Source organism: Camelus ferus, chromosome 22, assembly GCF_009834535.1.
Source record: "Camelus ferus isolate YT-003-E chromosome 22, BCGSAC_Cfer_1.0, whole genome shotgun sequence".
NCBI classification, from domain to species: Eukaryota; Metazoa; Chordata; class Mammalia; order Artiodactyla; family Camelidae; genus Camelus; species Camelus ferus.
The window spans coordinates 16,545,455-16,572,588 of NC_045717.1; the positions used below are offsets into that span (position 1 = coordinate 16,545,455).

General features: G+C 53.8%; 1 protein-coding gene across 11 annotated transcripts; it reads right to left on the reverse strand.

Moving 5' to 3' along the window:
- On the reverse strand, positions 1–26,587 carry FCHO1 (FCH and mu domain containing endocytic adaptor 1). 11 transcript variants are annotated; one of them, XM_032465296.1, is made up of 29 exons: positions 26,477–26,562; positions 21,561–21,682; positions 21,315–21,403; positions 20,860–20,934; positions 16,790–16,881; positions 15,529–15,603; positions 14,245–14,386; positions 12,510–12,662; positions 12,192–12,296; positions 11,036–11,134; positions 10,846–10,942; positions 9,700–9,744; positions 9,506–9,584; positions 8,764–8,788; positions 8,329–8,386; positions 7,676–7,854; positions 7,569–7,593; positions 7,137–7,188; positions 6,482–6,573; positions 5,792–6,067; positions 4,309–4,421; positions 4,113–4,200; positions 3,855–3,963; positions 2,990–3,145; positions 2,531–2,663; positions 1,890–2,089; positions 1,215–1,270; positions 711–875; positions 1–287 (listed from the first exon to the last, which is right to left on the reverse strand). In XM_032465296.1, exons 4-29 carry the CDS (start codon positions 20,884–20,886, stop codon positions 265–267), a joined length of 2,664 nt encoding a protein of 887 aa, XP_032321187.1. In that variant the 5' UTR covers positions 20,887–20,934; positions 21,315–21,403; positions 21,561–21,682; positions 26,477–26,562; the 3' UTR covers positions 1–264. The 11 variants fall into 11 exon arrangements, with proteins under 11 accessions (XP_032321187.1, XP_032321188.1, XP_032321182.1 ...); XM_032465297.1 differs by having other exon boundaries at positions 1–875; positions 21,638–21,682; positions 26,477–26,587; XM_032465291.1 differs by having other exon boundaries at positions 1–875; positions 20,860–20,930.
- Positions 26,588–27,134: the final 547 nt, after the last annotated feature.

A 27,134-nucleotide genomic window follows, 5' to 3' on the forward strand; every position in this document is an offset into this window, starting at 1 on the left:
GAAAAGTCTTGTTATTTATTTTATTAGAAAATAGAGTGTTTATTCAAAGAACATTAAAAGGTCAAGGACCTTAGAATTGGCGTGAGCAGGAGTGAATCTCAGGCTCAGCCAGACCGAGCATGGAGATCCTCTCCATGGAGTCGGGGCCTCAGGGGAGGCCAGGGTTGGGGACCCCTGGGTCCAGCAGGAGGGCAGGGAACAGTCAGCAAGCACCAGGATGCAGTGCAGAGCTGGGGCCAGCGATGCTGGTCGGCCTCTGCAGGCTCAACAGCTCACCAGGTACATCCCTGTGGGGGCAGGGCTGTGAGGACAGGAAGTGGGGACCCTTGCCCCTACCCTGGGATCCCCCAATCCTCCTCAGAACAACCCAGTAATTCACTGTTCCTGCTGCCCTGTGGACCTCAGCAGCCCCTGTGGGGGCAGGAGAAAAGGGTTGGGGTGAAGGTGGGGTGGGGCTTCTGGCTCTGTGCCTTGGATTCTTGCAAGGATGCCCTCCAGGGGACATTTCTTGACCCCTCCCATTGGGGCCCTGACCACCCCTCCCCACCTGTGCCCCCCCATCTTGGGTCTCCAGGTCCCAACACCCACCTATCCTCCCCACTCCCAAGTGCCTCCCCCAACCCCTGAACCCTGGTAGAAGCAGGGAGTGGGGCTTGGAGCCCAGCATGGTCCTGGCTCCAGGGGTGCACAGCGGTAGAGCGGGGGCGTACCTGTGGCGAACCTCCTCTTTACCAGTGACATGCGGTAGCCGCTGCCCACCAGCTCCAGGTCCACGCCGGACAGAGTGGCCCCCTCACTGGTGAACTGAGCGGCCACAGGGCTGGGTGTACTAGGCCCCGAGCATGGCTCCCAGCTGGCAGATAGGCGGCCAGAGCCTGGGGAGGCCTGAGGTCAGCTGTGCCCTGTTCCTGGCCCCAGTCCTGCTGTGACCTGGGCTCCTCCTTGGCCCTACACCTGAGCTCTTTGATCTGTGGCTCTGTGTATTCCCTTTTCCTTTGACCCCTTGGGGCTATGTGTGGTTTGCCAATGAATCCTGCCTCAGAGCTTTGCACCTCCTGTGCTCCGCCCCCCTCTCCTCCAGCTTTGCCAAAGTCCTTTCAAGCTTTCCTCCATGCCTACACTTCCCTACCCCCAGAACACCCCCAAGAACCCCCTAGTTTAAATAAACCTCTCCCACTTGAGACCCCCATCTCTCATGCATAACCGTAACTCACCCCCTGCCTCAGACACATCCGGAAGCTTCCATAAGAACCGCTTCTCCTCCAGGTTCCTGGCATCAAGAGAAGCTTGGTCAGGTCTTCCCCAGAAAGGACATTGGGAGCCCAGGGCCCCAGCTCAGTCAGTTCTCAGCTACATGACCCCAGCAAACCAGGTCCCCTCCCTCGCCTCAGTTTCCCTGCTTGTGAAACGGGAGTGGGGAATGAAGCAGTTGGTTCCTGAAGGCTCCACAGCCTTGCAGCACTGTTAGATGATGCATTGGGTCCTATAAGTCTGGCTTCTTTGTGGCAGGTTCTGCATTTTGTACAAAACAAAGGCAACGTTGTGCAGTGACTAAAAACCTGGGGCCACGAGTGGGCAGTTGGGTCCAAATCCTGGTGGGACCTCTGTGGGCCTCCAATCCCCTTCCATAAATGAGAATGATGATGGATGGACCCCACCCCTTGAGGGATTGCTAAAAGCCCTGAGCCTTGTCAGTGTGTGCAGAGCACACAGAACAAGCCTGACATAGAAAGCTCTTGGTGTCATAATAACACCCTGAGCTCTAAGTAAGGTGATCCCACAGTGAATGGCCAGGCCTAGGATGGACCCTACAGTTGTGGCACCAAAGGGAGGTCTGTTAGATTCTAGGGGCACTGCTGAGCCTCCCCTGGCCTCCCGCCCACCCTCACCAGGTGGCAGCCGGCTGCAAGCGGACGTTGGTCACAGGCTCCCCCACAGGCAGCAGGATCTGGACGTTGGTGAGTGGCGTCGGCACGGCCGTGGCACCGGGCCGGTAGCTGTACTCCACCGAGACCTGAGTGAGGGTTGTCCCGCACTGCCAGTGGGCGCTCAGCTGCAGAGGCACTGACTGGAGACCTGGGCGGGAGAACTAGGGGGAGCAAGAACAGGAGAGAGGACATAGCTTGGGTCGTTCTGTCCTGCCACACTGTGCACTATTCAACCACCCTGCCCCTGCCATGCCACCCTCCAGTCAACCAACCTGATTCTGCACTGCCAATGAAACGTTAAGAAGCTCTCTGTAGATGAGAGGCTGTATTACACCATGTTTCCAGCAGAGGGCAGGAGAGTGCCCCATTCTAACAAAGTCTTGTGGACAGGTGCGAGGGCAGGGTCCTGGGATAGGGCCTCTTCTAATTTGTATAATGGGGACTTCGGCACCAGTAGGGGCTTGGCCTTGCTGCATTGTCCACCCTGCCTACCTCCTGCAGCTCACCCAGCTCCTCCCGCCTCCATTTCTGCTGCCTGCTTGCCCTTCCCCCGTCCCATCCCTCTCCCTGCCCCCTCAGCCCACCCCATACACCTGGCTCACCTGGTATCGCAGCAGCATTACGTTGTAGTAGGAGGCGGCTGGATTTTGCTCTGCCTGGCGCTGCAGGGCCTCAGTCAGAGCTGCCATGTTGAGCCAGAAGTCTTTGGTCTCTGGGTCACTCTGGGAGGGGTCACTGCAGAGACCGGGAATAATCACCCCAACCCTCGGGAGATGCCTTCCCAAGGCCCCCAGCATCCCACCTACACCCAGGGCTTCCTAAAGATGCAGAGTCCCTGGCTTAACTTTGGGACCATTGAAAAATGGACCACCAGGGGAGTGGGCAGTGGGGTGGGAAGCAAAGGAGGGAAGGAAAGTGAGGTTCAGAGAGGGAGAGTGACTTGCCCAGGGTCACACAGCAAATCCTGGGGAGGCAGAAGAGGAATTCAGAGGTGGGGAGGTTCTGGCCCACACCAGCCTCTGGAACCCCTAACTCTGCCTGCCTACTTTCTCCAACAGTACCTGAAGAGCAGGTCAGCATTGGGCTGGAAGTGCTCGATGAGGGCTGTGTGCACGAGGCGGAAACTGAGGACGGGCGGGGGTGGGGTCCCGCTGAACACACGCACGATGCCGGCAGGGAAGGTCATGGTCAGCTCCCCAGTTACTCGAGCCAGGCAGCTGGGGTGGGGTTGAGGGAACTGGGCATTGGCTCAAGGCTGTGCCTGGCACTTCATCCTCCCTTCTCCTGGCTCTACTCCAGCCTGTGGCTCCACAGGTCCCTCAGAATCAGCAAAGCTCTGACCATGCCCAGCATGCTTAGCCTCGACCTCCTCCCCTTATGTCCCTGCCTGGACAGCAATCCAGGCACCTGGAAGAATCCACTTTGGGCTGAGGAGGGCAAGAACACACCCTTCCCTGGTTCTCTTTTCCCCTCGACCACCAGGAAGCTCAATGTAAAACATTCAATTCTGTAACTTTCCTTAGCTTGGGGTTTGGGGTCTAAGACTCTCCTTCTCTTGGTGGTTTGATCTTAAGGTCGCTTCTGTTGGGCATTGCCCCTGGATTGTCCTTGACCCCTCAACTCACTCTTAACGCACCCCCTCCATGGCTCTGGCCTCTGATCTTGCTCCCTTCAGTTTGACGCCCACAGCAGCTTCAGAGAATTTCCTCTAAACCATGGCAACAATGCCAGCTCTGCTCAAATGCCCTCCATGGTTCCTACAGCCATCAGGCAGGCCCGGATGCTCAGCTCAGTGTCTGAGACTGTTCCATGGTAAAGAGGGTCATGAAACCCACCTGAAACCTGTCCTGCTGGAACCCAGATGCATAGCCCCCAGGGAGCCCTGTTTGCCTGTCACCATCTGCCCTGCATCTCCCCACTGTGTACCTGGGGCTGTGGCCACGGAAGTAGGCATGGACATACTCAGTGAAGGCGGTGGCTACAGGCAGGGCATCCTGGGAGCCCAGGACCACGGGGCTTGGGCCCCGGGAGACTCCTGGGGGTGACAAGGAAGGAATAGGGGACAGACAGAGTGAGCACAGGTCCCAGGCTCCAGAACCCACCCTTTGCCAACGTGGCCTCTGTTGTATCACTCAGCCACCCACCACTGGAGGTGAAACTGAGGCCCAGAGAGGGCCCACATACCATGTCCTGTCTGGGATGAGAAGCTGGGCCGTTCTGGGATGCAGCTGGGGGCTGAAGAGCCCAAAGGGGAGGGGCTCAGGGAGCGAGACTAAAAAGGAAGGAGATAGGCCAGTCTGTGAACACCCCAACAGCAGTGCCCACTGCTGATCCTGGAGGGGACCCCCAGCCTGGCTCCTGCCCCTGCCCCTCGCCCTACCAGGTCCCCGTTGCTGCGCATGAGGGGACAGGATGTCTTCCTGGAGCGGGGTCTCCGGGGTGGGGCTGCCAGGCCCTCCCTGGCTGCAATGTCAGCAGGTACAGGCATCAAGTCTGGGGAGCGAGCACGAGAACAGAGAGGGCTGAGATGCTGCCCTAGGCCTCTCAGACCTCCCGAGGGGAGGACCTCAGCCCCAAACTGGGAGTCAGGCTTATGTGGGGAGACCCCCTGATGATCAAAAGTCCTGGGGCTGCAGAGAAGGTGCTGGATAGGATTGCAGACACCATCTGCAACCCTGACTCTCCCAGACACCAGACTGATGCCTCAATAAGGGGTGCGCTCCCTGTCACTGGCGGCAAGCAAGGGCTGGATGCTCAGGGGACAGACACGCTGGAGGGGGATTTGGCAGAGGGCTTTTATCCAATATTCAGCAATTCCATGACCTGCATCCTCTGGCCTGTGTCTGAGTTGCACCCTTTTAAATTAACAAAACGTGGTGTAACACCTAAGTCCTCCTCCCTCTCCTGATTCTCTAGTGTCCCCGCTTTACTCCGTCTACAAATGTTTACTCACCCACCTCCCCTCCCACCTACACCCCAGGCTGTACTCTCTACCCCAGGGTTCTCAACAGGTTGGATCCTTCTCTGTGGTGAGGCCATCCTGTACACTGAAGGGTGTTGAACATCATCCCTGGCCTCCACCCCCCAGATGTCATGTGTACCTCCACCCCTCAAGTGGTGACAATCCAATATCTGTGATGACATTGCCAAGTGTCCCCTGGTGGGCAGAACTGACCCAGTTGAGAACCTCAGTTCTATATGTAAAGCTCAGACAAGTGGTTTACACTCGTGGTCTACACTCACTCCCCTGGGCCCTCCCTTGAGCCAGCTCCAACCAGGCTCTTTCTTTAACCAAGGATGGTCCCAAACATACGTGGTCACAGCGAGAGTCTACAATCCAAGCAGGCCCCACCCATCCTCTGCTCATACTCCTCCCTCCCGTGGCTCTGATCTTGCTGGGGGTAAAACTCACATTTCTCCCTGGGAACACCAGGCCCTGGCTGGTCCTATCTCCCTGCCGAGATATTCGCCCTCCTCTCCCTCCTCCATCATCACTCTGTTCTAGCCACACCAGCTTTCTCGTTCTTCAAAGGGCCTACCCTGCTTCCACCCCAGGGCCATTGCACTGGCTGTGCCTTCTGCTGGGCACGCCCTCCCCTCATGGCCATATAGCTGCATTCTCACCTCCATCAAATCTCAGCTCAGATGTCCCCTCCTCAAGGAGGTCCTACACTTCTGAGTCCTAACCAGGCCTGCTACCTCCTGCCTTGTTAAATATCTCATTGTCCCTGCGAGGGTGACGGTTTCTGCCTGCCTGGGTCCCGGCTGTATCCCCAGCACCCTGTTCAGGCTCTGGCCACGTAAGATGCTCTTTCCTCCCCCATGACTCAGATAACGCCCAGTATAGGGGCAGAGGCACTCACCTCCTCCAGCCACAGCCTCCAGCCTCCAGGGGCCCGGAGATGGTGCAAGGGGCCGTGGCGAGTCTGATGGTGGCAAGGGATGTGTCCCTCTGGATTCTGGGGGCGGCGCCCTACAGGGAGGTGGGCTCTGTGGGGTGCCGGGGCGGGGAACCCAGGAATCCGGGGAGGGCCCAGGCACCGCGTGGGACGGTGAGTCCAGGCCGGAGTCCTCCACATTCTCGGGCGACGAGGAGGAAAAAGGCGAGGGGCTGGAGGTGAAGCCGAGGCTGCTGGAGCCTGGGGAAGGGAAGGAAAGCAGGGGCGCCGCTCCAGACCGCACTCACACGGAGTCCTGTCCATTCTCCCTCAGGCCACGCCCATGTCAAGGGAGGCCCGCCCCCATTCAAGGTCTTGCCCGCCCACCCCGCAGGCCGTGGCCTCCGGTTACTTCCATCTCCACTTATGTCTTGCCCATCCACTCACTGTTACCCCCGATTCCCACAAAAGCCTCATCTTCTCACCGGCTCCACCTATTCACACTGTGGCCCCGTTCACCATCATATTGGCCTATAAAGGACCCCCACATCCTCCCTCCAGCCTGGACCACCATCCAGCCAGCCTGGGCTCCCTACCCCAGCCTCCTACCCTTGCGATGGCCCCACCCATCCTCCTACTGGCCACACTCATGCCCCTGAAGCCCCACCCCATCACCTGTAAAATCTTCGTGGTCAAAGGCGGACTCTAGCGGCGGCCCAAAGAGGTTCTTGGAAAACTGCTCATCCGATTGCAGCTTCTCTGCACAGCTGGCGACAGAGTGAACAGAGTGAACAGGTGGGTCGTATTGTTTCCATGCCTCCTCTCATCTCAGGGTCTTTGCACTTGTCGTTCTTGGGTCTTGAGCTCGGTCCCCTCAGCTCTCCCTACAGCCTCTTCAGGGCTCAGCTCAAAGTCCATCCGGCCTCCCCTGTTACCTTTCCACCACGGCCCCAGCCAGAATCGCCCACTCCTACCTTCCATCACATTGCCTGCTTTAGTAATTCCTCACAGAACTTGGAAACATCGAATATTCTCTAATTTATTTACTCTTCTTAAAGTCTGAGTCACTAGAATGTGACTCTGAGGAGGATCTGTCATCGACCTCCAGAACTCAGAAGAGCGCAAGTACCCATCAGGCATTCAATAAATGTTCATCAAATTAATGACTAAATGGCCCCTCAAAAATGGCACACCCTTAACTTCCTGCCAGGGTAAAAGAAGGGGAGGCAGAGACATGGGGGAGGCAGTAAGGGAGGAGGAGACAGGCGGTGGCAGGGACAGCCCCCACCTGCCCACTCATGGTGCAATGTCTCATCCCCGCTGAACCCACCTGCCAGCCCTTGGGGCAGATCGAGGCCTCTGTGGTTTCCCAGCAGTGTCCCCTACAAGAGATGTACCACCTTGAGCTTTCCCGTCGCCCTGCCTGCACCGGTCCCCACTCCACAGACCAGGAGACCAAGGCTTATAGCTGTCCAGCCAGCTGCCCAAGGTGACCAGCAAAGCAGGTAGAGAGGGATTCCAACCTGAGCCAAACTGTCTGCAGGTTTTGGCTTCTTTCCTGGCCCTAGCTCTCTCTTTAGGCTCTTATTAAATTCTCATAATGACCCCATTTTATGAAAGGAGACTGAGAGTCAGAGTGGGTAAGCAGCCAGCCCTACGTTACACAGCAGAGCTGGGATTCGAACCCACACCCACACTCCAGGGCCAGCCTCCCTTCCACGGGTTCCTCGCCAAACTAAAGACCTCTTAAGAGGCTACTCACGTGAAGAATGGCGTTTCATGGTGCCCTATGGACAAAGGGATAGCATCAGGTCAGAGGGCATCTAGCCAGCCTCACCAGTCCCAGGGGCACCTCCCCTTACACCTCACCCCTGGGCCAGGAGGAAGGATGAGGCTGCCGGCCGTGGCCCTGAGCTGCGCCACAGCTGCCTCAGGGCTGCAGGCTGCGGCCCGGGGCGGGGCAGGCTTGATGTGCACGTAGAATTTGCGGGGCTCCTCGTCATCGAAATCAGAGTCGCTGGATGAGAAGCGGGAGGGCTCTGCTGTGCGTGCACCGTGGTCAAGGGGTCACGTGGATCCCAACATGGGGTCTCCCTCTAGTCAGCCCTCAAATCCATCCCTTCCTGCCCTCTTCAAGGCGCTGCAAAATTCCATCTCTCACCCCTTGCCACCCTTGCCTTGGCATCATGTTTTTGCCTTTCCCCTCCCCCCAAAAGCCTTCGCATATACATGCTCTGCCCTAACTAGTAAACTTCTATTTAGCTGCTAAAACCCAACAATGGTGACCTCTCCTTCAGGAGGCTCTCTTGGCTCCCCTTCTCTGGGGTAACCCAACCCCCTCTCTCCCTCTTGCTCAGCCCTGACCCTACAGGGCACGTGTCTGCATCTGAATCTGTCTGGTCCACCCTGGAGGCTCCCCCCAGGATGTACACAGAGATGGTTGCTAACGGTGGGCGGATCACTGTGAACAGCTTTCTCCTTGCTGTGCCAACAACTGCCACTAGAGGGCGCTAGAAGGATATTGTTCTGGGTCACATCAGGCCGGACTGTGAAACCTTCTTCATCCACCTCTGGACATGTCTGGCAGGAACAAGTGGTAAGTTAGGCTCTCATGCACTGAACGTCCCATCTCACCCCACCAGGCTCCCCTCCTTCCTCTGGGCCTCTGACTCAGACTGAAAAACAACCCTGACGGCAATAACGATCTTCCCCCCAGGGTGTGGGCAGGTTCTTGGAGGAACAGAACATGCCACTGCCCATCCTGAGGGGCAAATTGAGGCTAAGTGGGGACGTTGACCCTTCCTATAAGGTCCATGGGAGTTTGTAGCCGAGGTGGGATTTGAACCTGGTCCCTAAGCTGTGCTATGTGTAGCCCCTTCAGCTCTAGGCTTGACTTCCAGACTTGGGGGGGCCCCCTCCCACCTGCAGCTCAGTCTGGCCCCTCCCATGGTACTCACCCCGGAATCAGCCTCCAGGGAATCTCTGGGGATGGAGAAAGAGATGTCAGTGTCATCTCCCCATCTCCTCTGGCCTTCCCCTCGGCCCCTAACACTGGACTCAGAACCTAGGGGCAACCCTGGGCTGCTACGTTGTCCTGAACCAGCCCTGCAGGTGGTTGGGCCTTGGGGCTTGCTTGGGGCTGGGGAGGCAGTGAATCTGGAGTTAGCCGAGCGTAGAGGGGGGTGATTCTCAAACAGCTGGCAAGGGGAGGAACCCTAGAGCTAGTTTGAATGTAGAGGCTAAACTTGGCAGGGAAATAATGGGGCTAGCCTGGGCCAGGGGAATCCTGCGCTAGCCAGGGAAAACATGGACGTGGGGAAGAATTTGGTACTGGTTTGGGCAGGGAGATTCTTGGGCTTGTCTTGGCAAAGTAAGAATTGCTTGGCTACATTAGGTGGGGAAACAGCCAGGCTAGCCTTGACAAAGGGAGAAATCCTGGGCCAGCCCAGGCAGGGGTAATCCTGGGTAGGTCTGAAACAGGCAGCCCCCAGTTTAGCCTTGGCAAAAGGAAGAATTCTGGACTAGCTTGGGTAGTGGTAATATTGAGCTAGCCTGGGACAGGCGTGCTCCTGGGCAAGCCTGAGAGGAGGGAATCCGGGGTGAGCCTGAAATAGGAATTCTCCTGGGCTACTCCAAGCAGGGGACTTCCAGGGATCCTGGGCTAGCCTGGGCCAGGGCTGGGTTGGGGTGCTTCCTCACACAGCTGCAGGTGGCTCCCTCTCCCGCCGGCTCAGTCCTGGGAGGCGAAAGGCCTTGGCTCCCCGTAAACGTTTCATGGCTGAGGACAGAGGAAGGGGGTGCAGCTGAGCCCTGGGGTTTGCCCTCTTCCCATTCAGATCTGCTTCCCTCATCCCTCTGGTCCAGCCTGGGCATCCAGGCCCAGACGTACTTGCCTTCCTGCAGGGCAGCCGCACTGTACGCCTCGAAGTCCAAAGGCCCTGAGACAGAAGATATTGAGAAACTCAGCTGGGCAGGAGGACTGGGCCTGGGAAGGGTAGCAATATACCCTTGGCCTCACAATAGCACCTAGATCTGAGCTCAAGGCCAGTCAGAGTCCGGGGCATGAGCCAAGATGTCGCACCAGCCCCAGAGGTGGTCATGAGTGGGATGGGCCAAGGGTTCTGGTCCCACCTTGGACAGTTGCCACCTTGGGATGGACCAGAGGGGGTGACACCTGAGTTACTTCTACTTCCAGCATTTCTGGGTGGAACTTTGGGTGGATCAGGGGACAGACCATAAGTCTGTGCAGTGGACTGTGCCTCAAGTGCAAGGATGAGGACCTGGGACTTTCTCCCAAGGGTGATGGGAAGCCATAGAGGTTATATGAGCAGGAGCAGGGCATGACAGATCTGGAGCCAGTGAAGGGCAAGAGTAGGGGCCCACACCAGGAGAAGTGTTCTGAGCCAGCAATGAGCTATAGACACCCAAGGGATAAAAGACAGACCCTTGTGGTTAACTCAACCTAGGGATGTCAAATGTGTACCAGCATTTACTGAGTGCCTACTGTGTGCCAGGCACACACTCTGCCCTTTATCTGCATCAGATTACTGAGCATTTACAACACCATGAGGTGGGGGTTATTAGCATCCCCAATTTACAGATGAGGAAATTGAGACTCAGAGAAGGCATGACAGACATCCAAGGTCAAACTGTGAGCAACAAAGAAAAGACACAAACCCAGATGTGACCCCAAAAATCTTGCTCTCAACTCTTCTTTGACCCTGTATCTTGGACATTTTCAAATTAGTCTTTTGCTCAACAACCCTCAATGGCTCCCTTGGGCCCTTGGGGTAAAGTCTGAAAGGCTGAGCCTGGCATTCAAGACCCTTCTGGTATCTGGTGGTAAGAGATTTATGCATAAGATCACGCATCAAATCCTCTTCCTCTGTTGGCTGTTGAGTTAGATCTGTCATCAGCTCATTTTTCTGATGAGGAAAATGAGGCCCACCCAGGAAGGTTCAGTCTCTTGCCTCTTGAGTTCTGTTTTTCCTCTGGCATTGTGGCTCCACAGCCCAACCCCTACAGATGCCCCGACTCACCAGGCTTCTCCCGGCCTGTGCCCTTGCTCTCTGCAAACTTCCTCAGCAGCATCTCCACACTGACATTTTCTATGTTCTGCTTAAATTCCTCATGCACCTGGGCCAGGCAGATGGAGTGTGTAACCAGGCAGGGCCAGGGCCCTCTTGCCCAGCACCCACAGCCTTGTTCCCCACCCCTGTCCCCACTCACCTGCCCAATCTGCACATGCGTGTCCTCCACTGAGTGGGCATAAGAGCCCAGCAGGGCCTTCATTTGCCGCAGATGTGCCTCCTCCATGGCTTGGAAGCGCTGAGGCGGGAGGGAGGGGCAAATGGGAAGGTGAAGCCACAAAGAATGGCTATGTGACCCAGCCTGACCAATCAGAACCTTCCAACCCTCACTGGCCTCAGTGATTGACTTGGGGAAGAACCCTGGGACTTTCGCTGGAACTATAGGAAAAAAACACATCCATACCCTGAGTTAATGAGCTGGTGGATGCATGTGGGGGCTGCTGGTGGCTACTTTGCTATACACACACACACACACACACACGCACACGCACACGCACGCACACACACACACACACACAGAAAGGCATGTCTCCCTAGGATTAAAGCCCTCAGGGAGAAAAACAGACTTGAGAAGCAGAGAGGCATAACTTCCTGCCAACACCATTTGAGTACCTGGATCCAGCCATGCCTGAAGCCCCTGCCCCCAAACTTTTCAGTTCCCTAAACTTATAAATCTCCTTGTCAGTTTGAATGAAGATTTCTATCACTTGCAACTTTCTATCACTGCAAAATCAGAAAAAAGTTCTGATTCTTAATCCTGAGATTCCAATCTACCTTTTGAACATTTGATGGACAGAGACCCAGAGAGCTGTTGTCAAAGGTTGCATAGCTGTGAGAGATGGAGGCTGGACCAGGAATCCAGGCTTTTCAGCCACCATGACATGTCAGGAGACCCTTAGCTTCTAAACCCTGCTCTGTCTTGTTCTAAAACCTTATCAATAATAATAGAAATAATAATAATATTTCATAGAGTGGATTCTATGCACCTGGTAATAGTCTGAAAACTTCACATATAGTGACTCATTTAATCTTCACAACAATTCTATCAGGCAGGTATTATTACTGTCCCCATTTTACAGATGGGGAAACTAAGGCACAGAAATGGTTTGATTTTTGAAATAATAACAACATCAACAGTAATAACAATAGCTAACTGGCTCTAGAATTCTATAGCTTTAAGCCTGTGATTCTAAGGCTTCTGGGAGTCGGGGGTTTGGAAAGTTCTGGCTTGAGGCCAATAGCATCCTAGGCCCAAGAATGTGTAGGTCTCCAAGGTACAGATGCCCAGTTCTTACCAGAGCCGAGTCCAGCATCTTCTGCTCAAAGTCGGCACGGGCTGAGTTGTACTTCTCCACTGAACGCCGCAGACTCTCTGCTGCCTTCTTGGTCTTGGTCTCTGCCTAGGAGGGACAGGGAGGCGATGGGGTTGGGAGGGGGACACTCAAGGCACTTTCCCTGGCCCCATCCCTAGCATATAAACTCCTTGGGGTGTCCAAGGTCATGGTTCCATAACATGTTTTCACTCTCCCATCAGGCAGCCCCGCCCACCATCGGCAAATTCCCCGGATGTGTGTGTGCCAGTGGCGGCTGGGGACCTGCAGCCCTGCACCCACCTTGTCCATCTCCTTCTGGCTGGTGCTCTCCCTCCGCAGCCGCTCCTGGTCCATGCAACGGTTCAGGTAGTTCTCGCGGGACTTGGGCAGGAGCTGGCTGACACCGGCAAGGACCTGCACCGCGTCCAGGGTGCCCACTGCTTCCTCTTTGCACTGTGAGGATGGGGAAGGGGGCGCATGGGGGCCACCTGAAGCCCTTGATGGGGCGCAGGACCTAAGCAGATCCCAGGTGTACAGCGTGAAATTCCCAGCTTCCCAAACTTCTGAGGGATTCCACGTCCTACAGAGTACTTTTTCTGAATATTCTATTAATTTTCAAAATTTTAAACTTTTAAAATAGGTAATATCTACACATAAGCCATATTTCAGAAAGTTTTAAGGGGTGAGCTCCGGTAACAACCTCCCACACTCCGATCTCCAGCCTTCCAGGACTCTACCTAGGAGTTTCCCATTATTACCAGGATACACCTGCAGAATAACTAGACAAGCAAATGTGCTTGTTTTTGTCCATTTTTAAATGACAAATGGCAACAGTGCTCGCTTCGGCAGCACATATACTAAAATGACAAATGGCAACAGTCTGTTCAACTCGCTGCTTTTACCACTTAATAATCCATTCCCAAGACTTCCGTATCAGCCCATAAAAAACTTTCTGTCCTCTAATTAAAAAATAATTGCAGGGGTAGGGAGAGTAATAGTTCAGTCACAGAGCACATGCTCAGCATGCACGAGGTCCTGGGTTCAATCCCCAGTACCTCCATTAAAAAAAGTGCAAATAATAATAATAATAATTGTGGTGAAATACACATAACATAAAATTTGCCACCTTAGCCATTTTTAAGTCTACAGTATTAAGTACTGCCAACTCCCCTTTCTAACAGGGGTTAAAAACTGCAGATTCTAGGGCCTTGTGAATGCAAAGCTTTGAATATTCTGGGATCCCGAGAGTCTCCAGTCTGAATCTTCCAGGATTTTAGGTTTGTTAAGAGTCTAGAAATGTCAAATAACGAGATCTGTAGCTCCTAGTGTGCTAGATCATGGTTTGGCAAACTTTTCCTGTAAAAGTTTCCGAGAGTAAATGTGTTCCACTCGTCCTGAACACTCAGCTCAGCCCTTGCAGCTGGAAAACCGCCACAGACAATACCTATGTGAATAGACGTGGCTGGGTGTCAACAGACCTTTATTTCTCAGCACTGAAATCTGAGTGTCATGTAATGTTCACGTGTCATAAAATCTTCTTTTGATTTTTTTTCCTCAAACATTTAAAAATGTAGAAAGTAGGGGGAGAGTATAGCTCAGTGGTGGAGAGTGTGCTTAGCACGCACGAGGTCCTGGGTTTGATCCCTGTTTTTTAATGGAGGTTTTTTCACCTCTGTTAAAAAAACAAACAAACAAAAACACCTAATTGCCTCCCCCCTAAAAATTTTTAAAAATTAAAAAAAATTTTTTTTAATGTAGAAACCATCTTTAGCTCAAGGGCTGCACAAAAACAGGTAGGATGGATGTGGCCCACGGGCTGTAGTTTGCAGACCGATGCTCTAGAATTTTCAGAGTCTGAAATTCAACAGTGTTCAGGCCTGTGAGAATCTGGGTTTGCTGTCGTAGGATTAACAGAATTCTCAGAGGCACACACCAGGGGCTGGAGGTTCCAAGGCCCCAGAAGTGTTGGGACCCGGGGAGCTGCTGGGGTCCCCATCCAGCGGCCAGCCGCACGCACAGCACGCACAGCACGCACCTTCTTGTGCGTCTTGAGCTGTTCGTCGCCGTAGCGGAGCACGTCCTTGATGAGGTCTTGCAGCTTCCGTGTCAGCTCCAGGTGACAGAGTGCTAGCTTGTCTGAGGAGACTCGGAAGACCTCCCAGAGTGGGGCGAAGGTTCTGGAAACGGGTAGGGTCACACCCTGGGCCCAGGAGGTCCAACCCCCCAGGGTCCCCTCAGACAGTATGACTGGCATTGGCTCAGGCACCTCATGTGTCCCAGGCCCCGCTAAGCATGAACATATATCAACTCATTGACTTCCCACTGCAATCGAAGGAGGCGGATCTGTGGCAGATGGGGAAACTGAGGCACACGAGGCTCCATAACTCACCCCAGGCCCCTCAGCAAATGAATATAAGAGCTGGAATTTAAACCCAGGCCGAGGCCTCATAGTCCTCACTCTGAACTCCAGGTCGCACCTGATACTCATAGCAGCTAAGTCTCAACCCGCCCAAACCAAGTTTGTGGGGCCTTCCCCCCTCAACAGAAGTCCCCTCTGGCCTCCCTGCTGCCTTCCCTCCTTGCTGCCTCTATTTCAGCCACCGACAGAAACTCCACCCCATGCAGGGAACTTTGCGATGCCAACGGGATCACATCTCATCCTTGTTTAAAAGTCACTTGTATGTCAGGTCCCTGTGGCCCCATCCCCTCCATTTTCCCCCACCTCAACTCCATCTTGCCCAGGCCCTACAGCCATGCCAGCCTCTTTGCTCTTCCTTAAACATGCTTGGTGCATTGCTGCCTCAGGGCCTTTGCACTAGCCGAGCCTGGTTCTCTGTCCCCTAGACACACCCCCACCACCCACCTCAGCTGATTCCTTCTCTTTATTGAGGTTTTGGCTCCAGAGATAGTGCCCAATCTCTAATGTTTCTATTTCATTCTCTTCCTAGCACTTTTCACCCTGGGAAATAATTTAGTTCATGTTTGTGTTTAATATCTGTGTGTCACACATCCCAGATATACACCATTTGAACACGGCATGAAGGTGACTGGAGGTTTTATCTGTCTTGATTGCCCCTGGGTCCCCTGATGCCTGGAACACAGTATGTGCTCAGTAAATATTTACTGAATGAATGAATGAACTAATGAATGAATGAATGATCTATATATATTCCTCTGTCTGATTAGCCCTGTGTGCAAGGGGATGACTCCCTGTTCCACATATCATGAGGGTGAAGAGATGTCCACTCAAGGGCAGGCTCTTGATGCCCCGAGGGCCACACCCCCTTGGCGACTCATGCCCCACCTACAGCCCACTCACCCCATGGGGGTCCCATTGCTGGCCAGCTTGGAAAGTTTTGCCATCGCCTTCGAGTAGGTCTCCTCGATGGTGGCCCTGGGTAGAAGGATGCAGAAAGGATGGAGAAGGTTCTGGGCACACTTAGGAAAGGCCCCACACCCCTTGGCCTCAGTTTCCCCATTCTGGGCACACTTAGGAAAGGCCCCACACCCCTTGGCCTCAGTTTCCCCATCTCAAACATCTGAGCAGTGGCTCTCCGGGAGATGATACAATCCCCTGGCAGGGGGATGTGCTTTGGAAATTCATGGGACAAGTTTTTATCTTTAAGTAATACATTTTACTAACAACAGTAGTAGTAGCAGCAGTAGCAGGTAAAAAAAAAGTTGTTTTTTGAGCCAGGGCTGGGGGGTAGAGCTTAGCAAGCATGAGGTTCCAGATTCAATCCCTAGTACCTCCAATAAAAAGAATTTTTAAGCACATACTATATATGCTTTATATGCTTTTTCTCATTTAATTGTAGATGACAAACTCATAATTCCTTTTTTCCTCTAGACAAACACCACTAAAAGCCTACCTAATATCACCTCACATCTTTATCGCAATAGAACCTCAAATTTGTTTGGGGTAGCAATGTACCCAGTTAAAACCAGTTACCTACTGGGGCAATTTTTGGATAGAGGCACCCATGGGGTACCATAGACAATCACTATCCAGGGTCTGAAGGCCCATAAAATAAAGAGTTGTCCCTGTCCTGTATGGCTGAGACAGGTCCCATGTGACCACCACAAAGAGAAAAACCTGGTTAATAATCCTTGGACTCTGCCCAGATTTAACGGGTGTTCAGCTGCTGAGTGGCTGGGAAGCAGAGGCTGCCTTGCAATTTGAGTTTATTATGTTTTCTGGGACGTGGGAGCATTTACATGCTGAAATGTAGATGATTTCATCATACATGTATTTTTTTAAAAATCATACTCAGGACTCGAGATTTGAGTTTTCAAAATTTTTCTTGTAAGTAGGTCAGATTATCGTCTTTTCAGGAGAGACGTTAGCAGCCTGGTGATTATTGTTTAAAATGGGGCATGAGGCTGACATTGTTGAGAACTGTTGGTTTGGAGGGTCTTCAAGCCTGTCTGGTTCCTGGAGACCCAAGGGATCTGGACCCTGCCGGGCAGGGTGTGGTGTGGTGGTAAGGTGGGATGGGCAAGGGGAAAAGTGGAGCCACCAGGTGGCTGTGTGGACTGTGGGGCGTGGCCAAGGGGTGGGTGGGGCTCGGGGACCTCACCTCTCCCGGATGAAGTCCGCCAGCTCCTTGGTGGAGATGGGCCCCTGCTTCACACTGTGGTACAGTACCTCAAAGCCTTGGTTTTTCTCTCCCTGCAGGGAATAGGGGTAGAGACTGAGAAAGAGGATGGAGAGGACATCAAGGGGAGGGCCCCAGGAGCTAACCTGCAGAAGTCCATCCTCTTGGCTATAGGGATTGGTTCAGGCCTGAGCCAATCAGCCTATTGCATTTCCCCCGATCACCAGAATTAGTTCATGGGCCTTAATTTAACCCAATCAGAAAGAAGCCTAGGATTTTTGTTGAGAGTTGAGAGAGAGACAGTCTCATGCACTGGTTGTCTCTCTCTGTCACTATCTTTCTGTCTTTGTGTGTGTGTGTCTCTATGTGTATCTCTCTGCCTCTGTTTCTTTCTCTATCAGTCTCTTCCCCTCTGTTTTTCTCTGTTTGTGTCTTCCCATAAATGAAGAATTATGTGATCACAGGAGATATTAGAAACTAATATTGGAAACCATGAACTTTGGAAAGAAGATGAACCTGAGAGAGTCCGAATAAAAAGCATGTTGAGTAGAGTTGCTGGATCAAACCAACCCTGAAGGCCACACTACCATACAACTTTTCAATTTTATTAAGCAATGTGACCTTTGTTGCTTAAATCACTGTAATTGTTGTTTTCTGTTTTCTTCAACATAGACACTCCCTCTCTGAGAACCCCACAAAGCAGGATGTGGGTCTGACGCCTCTCTCAGGACCCAGCAATGTCCAGTACAGGGCAGCAGCACAGAACGGGCATTTGAGTTTGTTGACTAGATGAACAAAAGTTATTTTGCTGTTACCTGGTGCTGGTAGGAACAGAGCCTCCACCCTGGTGCCTGCTGATACCTCACACAAAACCTCTTTCCTCCTAGTTCTGGGGTCACCCTGGTAGGGGAGGCCAGGGCTGTGCTGTGTGACCCAGACCAGTCACTGTCCCTTTCTGAACCTGTAGTGGCTCCTTGTTAAGGTAGGGGCAGGGAGTCATTTATCCCTCATATGGCGGTGAAGTAAATACCATGATGATCCATGTCAGGGTCCCCTAAAGCCCCAGCCAGATCCTGTCACATGTGAAGGGCAACATGTCTGAACACCGGGCTGTCAGTTAAAAAGGACATCAGCTGGGTTTGGAGGGAAGTAGAGATATTTAGCACCAAATGGGGCCTTGTAATTAGGACTGAAAGAGGAAGCTCATGGAGGGATCCAATGTTACTTATTTCCCAGCACAAATCACTGAAGCAATCTTTTGGGTAGCACTTCACAAGCCCTCCAGAAAGGATGGTTTCCTCCATCCTCTTTCAAACTGTAGGGTTCACCTTCCTAGTTACCTGGAAGTTCGAAAGCCAAAGCCAGAAGTCACTGCCAGCTCAGCCCTCTTGCTGCACAAACGGAGAAACAGAGGCCAAGACTGAGGCAGACCAAGGACAGCCTCAAGCCCAAATGTCCCAACAGATACTCCTCACTCTAGAATCATCGATGGCTCCCTATTGTCCACCAGCTGCTGAAGCCCAAAGTCTTTAGCCTGGAATTGCCTTTCCAACTTCACCTCCCAGCTTCCTCTTGGCCTCACCAGCAAAAAAGCTAACAGTGCAGAGACACGCTGTGCCTTCCCACCACCGTATCTGTGCTGGGGCGTTGCTGTCACCTGGCCCACTAGCCTGCATCCCTTTCAACCCACCAAATTCTTCCACCTCTCAAGGATCACTGCCAGGCCCACCTCCTTCAGGAACCTTCTCAGACCCCCACTTCCTTAAATATTCACTGTTGATCCCTCCAGCTTCCCAGGAATATATTCTCTCTCTTCTCATGTCTAGAGTTGGATTTTCAAGGCTCAAGTGTCAAATCCTCCTTTTATGCACTAGGTCACTCTGGGACACTGACTTTACCTCTCTGGGCCTCAGTTTCCTCATCTGACAAATGGTGACAATGACAGTGCTCACCTCCTCCCAAAGATTTTGGTGAGATGAGGCTGGTACAGGACACGGGGCCTTCTGTCACATAGGGGTGAGGGCTCAGCAAACAGCCCCAGCAGCCCCCCACACACCCTGTACAGGGGATCCTCGGGTGAGGCTGCACCAGGCACCGCCGCCCAGGCCAGCATCTGGAGCTGACTCAGAGCCAACTGCTGGCCTGTTTCCCAGACCTGGCAAAGCCCCCAGCAGTGTCTGACTCCCTCGGGCTGGGCTGGCAGCTGAGGGTCCTGGGAGGGGCTGTCTCGGGCCTGTGTCTCCTATCAGAATCTCTGGACTCCAATCTTGCTTCCATACCAGCCCCAGAGAGATCTTTCTAAGACAGCTCATCATATTCCTCTCCTGCTCACACCTCCCCCATGGCTCCCCAGTGCCCTCTGTGCCTCCAGCCCTGCCTTGGTCCAACAAGACTGGGGTATCCCTGTCTGGCTTATCTCCCCTGACTGGAGCCTCCTTCAGACCAGTCAGGGCCCCAGTGTCACCCAACAAAGAGCCACCAATACTGACAATAGATTAAAAGAAACTGATGAAAAGAAATGGATATTCCAGGGGTACTCCCTGAGTCCTGGGGAAGCAGAAATTTCATCCCCCTTTCCCAGATGGGAAATTGAGGCTTTGAGATGCAAAGTCACTTGCCCAAGGGCCACCAGCAGAGAGAGCCCAATGCAAATTCCAAACTCAAAGCTCTTATCCACTGTGCACCAGGTTATCTTTGGAGGGGTGGGGGTAGGAGGGGGTGGCTTCTATTTTCTCTTTCCTGGTCTGAATTTTCTGCAGTGAGCTCGCATGCCTCATGCTATTAAAAAGAATTTAAAATAAATGTAAGTACCTCATGCTATTAAGAGAAATTTAAAATAAATGAAAGTACCACTTTCAGGGTTCCAAAATGTGGGCGACAACTGATCCGCAAATGATCAACCCCCTTACATGGAAGTGCCAACAGGGCCTCAGAAAGGGGCAGCCCCTCAGTAGGGTCACACAGCCATTCAGAGGTAAATCCAGGGACTCTGAACCTTGGAAAGGAGGTGGAGGTCAGGCCCTCCCTACCCCTTGCAGGTGGCAAGGGGGTGAGGCCCCTTTAAGAAAGCAAGTGCTAGTAAGAGGAGCCCCAGCTGGGGAGGGAGAAAGGCCTGTTGCCAGGGGCAACCAGTTGCCTAGCAACGGGCTTCCTCTCTGCAAGCTCTGGGCCTGCAACTGAGGAAGGGGGTTTCTGCCCTGGTCCTTCCCTTCTCCTGTTCACATATCCTCTGTGGCTCCCCATTAGCCTGGCCCTACAGGAGAAGTCCTTGTGCTCTAAACTGGCTACCCAGAGTCACACCTCTGGATTTTTTCCCAGGCTGTTCCCCTGCCTGGAATGCCTTTCAGACATCCTGAAACATCAGTCTTCAAAGTCCATGTGTTCTGGCTCCTCCTCTGGACACACCCAAGGCTGGGCTCAGCCCTGACCCTGCAGGGCTGAAGGTGTCTGACTAGCCCGTGTCCCCCAGACTGGGGACTCCTCGGGGTAAGGTCTGGGATGGAGTCTCTTGGGTACCCCGGTATCTCCCAGAGCTAGCAGTGGGTGGGGTGGTGGTGACAGGGAGGGAGGGAGTGAATGAAGGAAAACACGTCTGTCTCACTTGTCCCTTGGGTCACAGTATGTGGTCCACAGCCTGGAGGGCAGACAGGTAAGGGGTCTCCAGGGGTCAAGTTAAGAAAACCCCTCAACTCTCCAGAATGGGAAAGATGTGGAAATTCCCTGGCTAGAGTGATCCTGGATCCTGGAAGTTCAGTCTGGCCCTGGGTTTGAGCCCTGACTCTGCACTTTCTCACTGGGCAACTTCAGGTAAGATTTCTACTCTGGGCCTCAGTCTCCCTGTTCAAGCTGTGACTTGCCCAAGGTCACAAAGCCTGTGAGGTCTGGAGGTATAGATTCAAACCCAGCCTGACTCTTCCCATTTTAAATTCTACCCTCTGCAGGATCTCCATCTGCCCAAGATTGCCCATAAGCCACCAGGTCCCTCTATCTGCATAAAAGCCCCCACAGCCCTTCTGGGAGCCCCCACCAAAATAAGGGTGGATCTTACTTACCCAAAAATGCTCCCCAAAATACGACATCCTGATGGCCTCTGTGGAAACCCCCAAAGGCTCCTGTTCAGTGCCTGTCTGAAGAGAAAAGCAAGTTTGGGCTGTAGTCACAGACAGCTTGGGCCTGAGGAAGGGAAATTCAACTGTCCTCCTTGTGGAGGAAGGAGAAAGAAGATGGAGGTGGAACCAAAAGCCCCAAGGCTGGGAGTATGCCAGGGCCCCTGAGATGACTCAGAGTTGGATACAGATGCCCCCAGTCTGGGGTCAGAGCTGGACTAGATGGAGAGATAGGAGCTGGGGGAGCCAAGACTAGAGGAAGGGGCATGGGAGTTGGGGTTTTTAAGTGTGAATAGGAGTTCACAGTCGGGGTACAGGTGCTGGATGAGCCCCAGCCTGGGTAAAAAACTCAGATGGAAAAACTGAGCCCCCCACCCCACCACCAAGGGGAAGCCACTTGCCAAGGTCACACAGCCAGGAAGTGCCAGTGGATTTGCACTCAGGCCAGCTGAGTCCTGACCTGAGCACTCAGCTCCACACTGGGCAGCTCCTGTGGGAAAAGGGTCTGGTGAGAGATGGACACTGGGACTGTGATCAGCCACATGGGAGTTGGGGTCCCCGCAGTGTCCCCAAGTGTCCCTCGGGGTCTCCTGAATCCATCTGCAACAGCCCCCATGTCATGCACACTCCTGAGACGGAAAGCTCACCCTTCACTGTGGTGACCCAGCTGACACTGGTACTCGCATGAGTCCCAACCCTGCCTCCTGGAAGCCAGTGTGTTCACCTGGTGTCTGAGTCACTGTCCAGCTCTGTGCCTCTGTTTCCCCATCTGCAAAATAAGAAGGAATGCCTAGAAGGGGTCTTGCTGGGCCAAGCCACCAGCCGAAGGAGGGACACTTGGTGTCCTTGGCACATTCTCGAGGTTGGGCTTGTCACTGGAGCCCACAGGCCTCATCCATAATTCATGACCCTGCAGGCAACTCAACAGCAGCTGGGAGCCCAGGAGGCACCGTAGCAGCAGGGATGGGGCTGGAGACCGCAGGATGGGAAAGCTCCCCAGGCCTCACCAGGAAAGGACCAAGCAAGGACCTTGGACAAGGCTGCCCCTCACTGAGTCTCAGTTTTCTAATCTTGAAAGTGTTTAATTTGACCCATTATCATCTAGCCCCTGGTCCCTTGCCTTCTGTAAGTCACCCAGCACCCACCATGTGCCACCTGGCTAGGACAATGCCAGGGTCCATGCGATGATTCAACCCTGAGCCTGATCCCTGAGTAGCCCCCAGTTTAGAAGAACAGAGCTGAACACATACCTAGTCCTGCAGGGTTAGGGCTAGACCAAATGGAGGAACAAGGACTGGAGGAACCTGGACTAAAGGAGGGGCATGGGAGTTGGGGTTTTAAAGCATGAATAGGAGTTCACCAGGCAAACAATTATTTGATTCAACAAACATTCCCAACCACCACCCTGTGCTCAGCAGTGCTGGGGCCCCAGAGTAATTTCAGCCCCTGGTGTAGCTCCTGAGGAAACCCACTCTAGCTGGGGGCATGCTAAGCTGATATCCCAAGGTGGGAAAAGCCCTAAATTCTTAGTTTCTGGCCATGACCTAAACCCTGAGCATCTCCAAATCCTTTGGAGCTATGCTAACTGATATGGGAACCACTAGTCCCGTGTGGCAACTTACTTGTAAACTTGGTAAAATGAAATACAATTAAACCCCAAGTTCTTCAGTTGTGCCAGCCTTGTTTTCGGGGCTCAGAAGCCAGATGGGACTGGTGGCCACAGTACTAGACAGCACAGATAAAGTTCTGCTAGACAGTGCCGCTGTAGAGGATTCTAGCAGCGAGCAGGCCCAAGTTCCCCAGAAACCAAGAATCTTGTTACTGCTTTCACAACTCCCATTAGATCACCCCTCCCCTCCACACACACTGAGTGCCAGTGTGTGTGCAGCACTGTGCCCAACTCATCACTGGTACCAGTTCATTTAAACTTCACAACCACAGTGTGGTTGCTCAATCCCAACCTTAAAGATGAGGAAATTGAGGCCTCCCTGTCCCCTGGTCACTATGATTTTTGTCCCCAACTTGTCTGCCAAAGAACTTCTGTCGGGACTACCAGATGTGGCTCTGGGGCTCTGCATTCCCACTACCACCTTGCCACCTGTCCCACTGATCAGAGCCGGGATGAGGGGGCAGGGTGGCAAAGCAAACGGTGGCCCTGCGCAGGGCCCCGCCCGGCCCAGGAAGTGACAGCTACTGCTTCTCCCCAAAACCTGGACCAGGTAGAAGGGCCTCCCTTCTGTTCCTGAAGGGGGGCCAAGGAGGAGCAATAGGGACCTACTGATTAGGGCTCAAACTTACCGGACAGCAAGTGGGGCCAAACCCCTGTCAGACGGGGGCGGGCACCAGAAGATAGCCACGTGGCCCCTGCCACTTCCGTTAGCACCAAGCAGAGGCCCGTGTGCCTGGGGGACAGGAAGCTCATCTGCCCCGCCCACCGCCCAACCGCCACCTCACCTTCCCCCTAGACCAGCCCCCATGGGACCTTCCTGGAACCACGCAGGCCATGTGTGGGTAAACTGAGGCCTCTGCAGCTGAGGCCCCCAGCTGGGGCTTCTATTACCAAGCAAATAATCTTGACAATTGTGAAATAACAGCACCCACAAATTGAGCACCAGCCCTGGGCTAAACATTTCACATCTTCCCATTCTGAGGTGGGTCAATGATGTCTGTTTCACTAGGGGCGGAACCTGAGACTCAGAGAGTCCACGTGCCCAAGTTTCCACAGCCCATAATGGGAGCCCCAAGACTCGAACACAGGGCCTCATTAGGACTTTCATAGGCCTGAGGCACTTTTGCTTTCATGAGCCCCTTCCATCACTAAAAAAAAAAAAAAAAAAAAGAATTTAAACTATATTTTACAACTGCATTTGTCACAGAGATGATGATATGTTAATACCACATATTAAATGTTTTTCTTTGATCCCCAAAGCTTGTTTTTTTCCTTATGATTTTAAAAGAAGTTAAGACACCTTTATGGACTCCTAAAAGGATTGTGCCTGAGACACGGGGGTCATTGCATCTGATGGAGAGGTCAGCTCAAACCCAGGTCCCCCAGCCTCCGTAGCGCCAGGGCAAAACCCAGAGATGGACAGGGACTTGTCCAAGGTCACACAGTATGACCCAGATGCCCTATCCTCTGGCTGCTGGAAGTGAGGAAAAGAGTCTTTTCCAGGGGTGTCTGATACAAGCTAGAGATCCAGCCTCCTCAGCACCAGTTCCCAAAACCCTGGGGCTTCGTGCTGGTGCGGCATTCGAGCAGGTCCAGGAGCAGATAAAACACGACAAGAACCAAGTCAGCAAAGAAGGCAGGACTCCTGCTCCTGATGGGTCATCTGGAGACCCTGACTCTCACTGGGTCACCTTGGGCTGCCCCTGACCTCTCTGGGCATCCAGGGTCCTGTGAAACAGGATCTGTTATTTTGCCCCCTTACCCCCACCCTTGGACTCCAGATTGTTCACAGTTGGGCCAATTTGGTATTTTTCTCTTTCTTTCTTGTGATCAGCCTCTTGACTATGCTGTTTCAAGGACCAGCTCTGTCATGCGCTTCCTCTCCTCTAGGGCCGGCCACCAGGGCTGTGACCATTTACACAATCTGGCTTGATTCTCACAGTGGCACTTGGAGGCAGTGTCTCATCTCAGCCATCACCCGTAATGAGGCAACTTAGGCACCAGCCCCATGTCCCACAGTGACTGAGCTGTCGAACGGCATCTGAGCTTATGCTCAGGAATTTTTCAGTCCTTCCCCACTGGTCCCCTCCCTCTCCATCTCTTCACTGGGCAAACACCTATTGATCATCAACTGTGTACCTGACTACTGAGCTCTGGAGACACAGCAGATAACACCCTTGCAGACTTTCCCCTCTCCTACCCCTGCCTCAACCTGGGTGAGCTGTGACCCCATTTATGCTCACTAATACTGTAACTAGTATTATAATTACAATATTGTAGTAATATAATATTGTATGATAATGATTATAGTATTATAGTGATAATGTCTGCATTTACAGATATCAAATGCTCCCGTTCTCCCAGTCTGCTCTGATCTTCCAAGGGGGGATTCAGCCCATTTCACAGAAGAACACACCAAGGGGCAGGAGGAATAAAGCCACACACAGGAGAGCTGGATTTCAGCCTGGGAGTGTTGGACTCCCAGCCCCACCACAGGGATGGAGCTCCAAAGGACAGGGGATAGACTGGCCCAGCGCCTCCCACCTCCTCCTGCCCAGGATCCTGCCCAGGATCCTGCCCAGGATCCCGCCCAGGAACTGGCTTGTCCTTGGCGTGGGTGAAGGTATGTGGGTCAGGGTGTGCCCAGGGCCCCTATTCTGATGATAGCAGCTTGGTAATACATTTTATTGTCTGGCAGAGCAACCCTCTTCAGCAATGGCAGAGTGTGACCATCAACCCATTATGCAGTGCAGTAAACTGAGGCCAGCAAGGCTTATGGGGGAAGGATCTCCAAACCCATTGGTCTCTCACCCCCAACCACTGACATCTTAAGCAAAAGGGTGGAGTCACAATCTGGCAAAAGATGGGGTGGGTGGGTTTCAGAATCTGTAGACTACAGGCACCAAAGCCTCAATCCCATTAAAACAAAACAAAAACAAGACTCAGGGAGGTCTGTCACCTGCCCAAGGTCACCTGTGAGGCAGGTCCATCTGAAGCCACCTCTTTATGGTCCCCACTGCGGTTGGGGCAGGTGAATTCTGGGATCCAAGGCAGATGGAGGGGCTGCCCACCTCCCAACCCTCCTCCGCACCCCACTCGCAATCAGCCTCCCGCGAGATCCTAATTTACCTCGATTTATTTTAATCCCTGGGAACAGATGCTCACTACCCACCCCCACTGAAGCAAGGACCACCCCCAAGTCCATGCTCCAGACTCTTCTAGGCCTGGCCTGGCCAGTCCCTGCCAGGCAAGAGACCTACCTCACACTGACCTCCTCCACAGAATTCCGACCTTGGGGTCCCTGAAGAGGATACCAGTGAAACCCTCCCCCCTATCCCATCCTTGTGGTAGGGGGCTGGGATAGGATACTCTAAAAGAGGGGCCAGGTGACCCTAAGCTTCTCAACCAGGCCTAGATTGGGGTTCACAGCAGAGAAAAGGGGAAGGGGGTTCCTCGTCTCGTCCCCGGGGGTCTGCAGGCCGGAGCTGGGAAGAGGGAAATTGGGAGGTGGTCTCCACTTCAGCTGTCCTGGGTCCCAGGCTGGAAGGAGAGCAGCGCCCCAATCTTTGCAGCCCCCAAATCTAGACGCAGATCCAGGCTTAGAATAAAGGGATTTGGGGAGGGGTCTCGCTTCATAGCCGCTCCGCGGCACGCTCCAGCTGTAGGCCAGGAGATGGCGGATTTGGGAGAGGTCTCTATCTCCCTTCGTGGACCCCCTATTATCACTGGGGGTTGGCTGGGACGCCCACCGCGCAGCCCCCCGCCCCCTGTTCGCCATCCCTCACGCCCCGCCGCGCCTTTGACCCCCGGGACCGGCGGGGCTGCCGGGCGCGGAGCGCATGGGAGGCTGCGCGAGCCAGGGGGTTTCGAGGGTGTCTCGGGGACAGCACTCACCTTCCGAGCTCCAGCCGAGCCCCGCGCCCGCCGCCACCTGCGGCTCGGTCGCTGACACCGGAGCCCGTCCCTCCCCTCCCTTCCCTCCGCGGCTGCGGCGCGGCCGCCAGCTGGCTCCGCCTCCTGGGCGTGGCCGAGAGAGTCCCCACCCCCCGCGGCTGCCTGGGAGGCAGGGGCGGGCTCTGAGTGCGCGCTGCCGCCCATTGGGAAATTTAGGCGGCCTGCTCCGCCAGCCCAGCGCGCTGGTTGGCTGAGTCGGAGAAGCGGCTCCTTTTTTAATCTCCCCTGGCTCCACTACCCGCAATTATTTGCATAATTTAAAGCGATCGGCCCCACTCCTTCCACCTGAGACCGGGTGGGAAGGGTGACTACAGTTTATTGAGCTCCCAGTGTGTGTCAGGAGCCGAGAAGGACTCATTTGATTACCCCTACAAGCCTGTGAGAAGGACATTATTGATCCTTGTTTTACAGTTGGGGAAACTGAGGCTCATAGAAGGCTCCTGGAGGCCACACAGCAAGTCCATAGACTTATGAGGGCAGTCTCAGGATCTGGCCCCAGGAGTGGGGAGAACTACCCTTAAGAATGTTGTCATGTCACAAATCTGAAGGGCCCCCGTCGCCCTCGGCTGAGTCCTCGTATAATGAGATTTATACAGCG

Excerpts from the sequence above, each read along its gene's own strand:
- FCHO1 (XM_032465298.1), bottom strand. The coding sequence starts at position 20,886 with ATGTCGTATTTTGGGGAGCATTTTTGG. Across the intron at positions 9,745-10,845 it reads CACAGGCCGGGAGAAGCCTG|GGCCTTTGGACTTCGAGGCG; the intron begins GTGAGTCGGGGC and ends CTTCTGTCTCAG. Across the intron at positions 2,664-2,989 it reads AATGCTGACCTGCTCTTCAG|TGACCCCTCCCAGAGTGACC; the intron begins GTACTGTTGGAG and ends CGGTCTCTGCAG.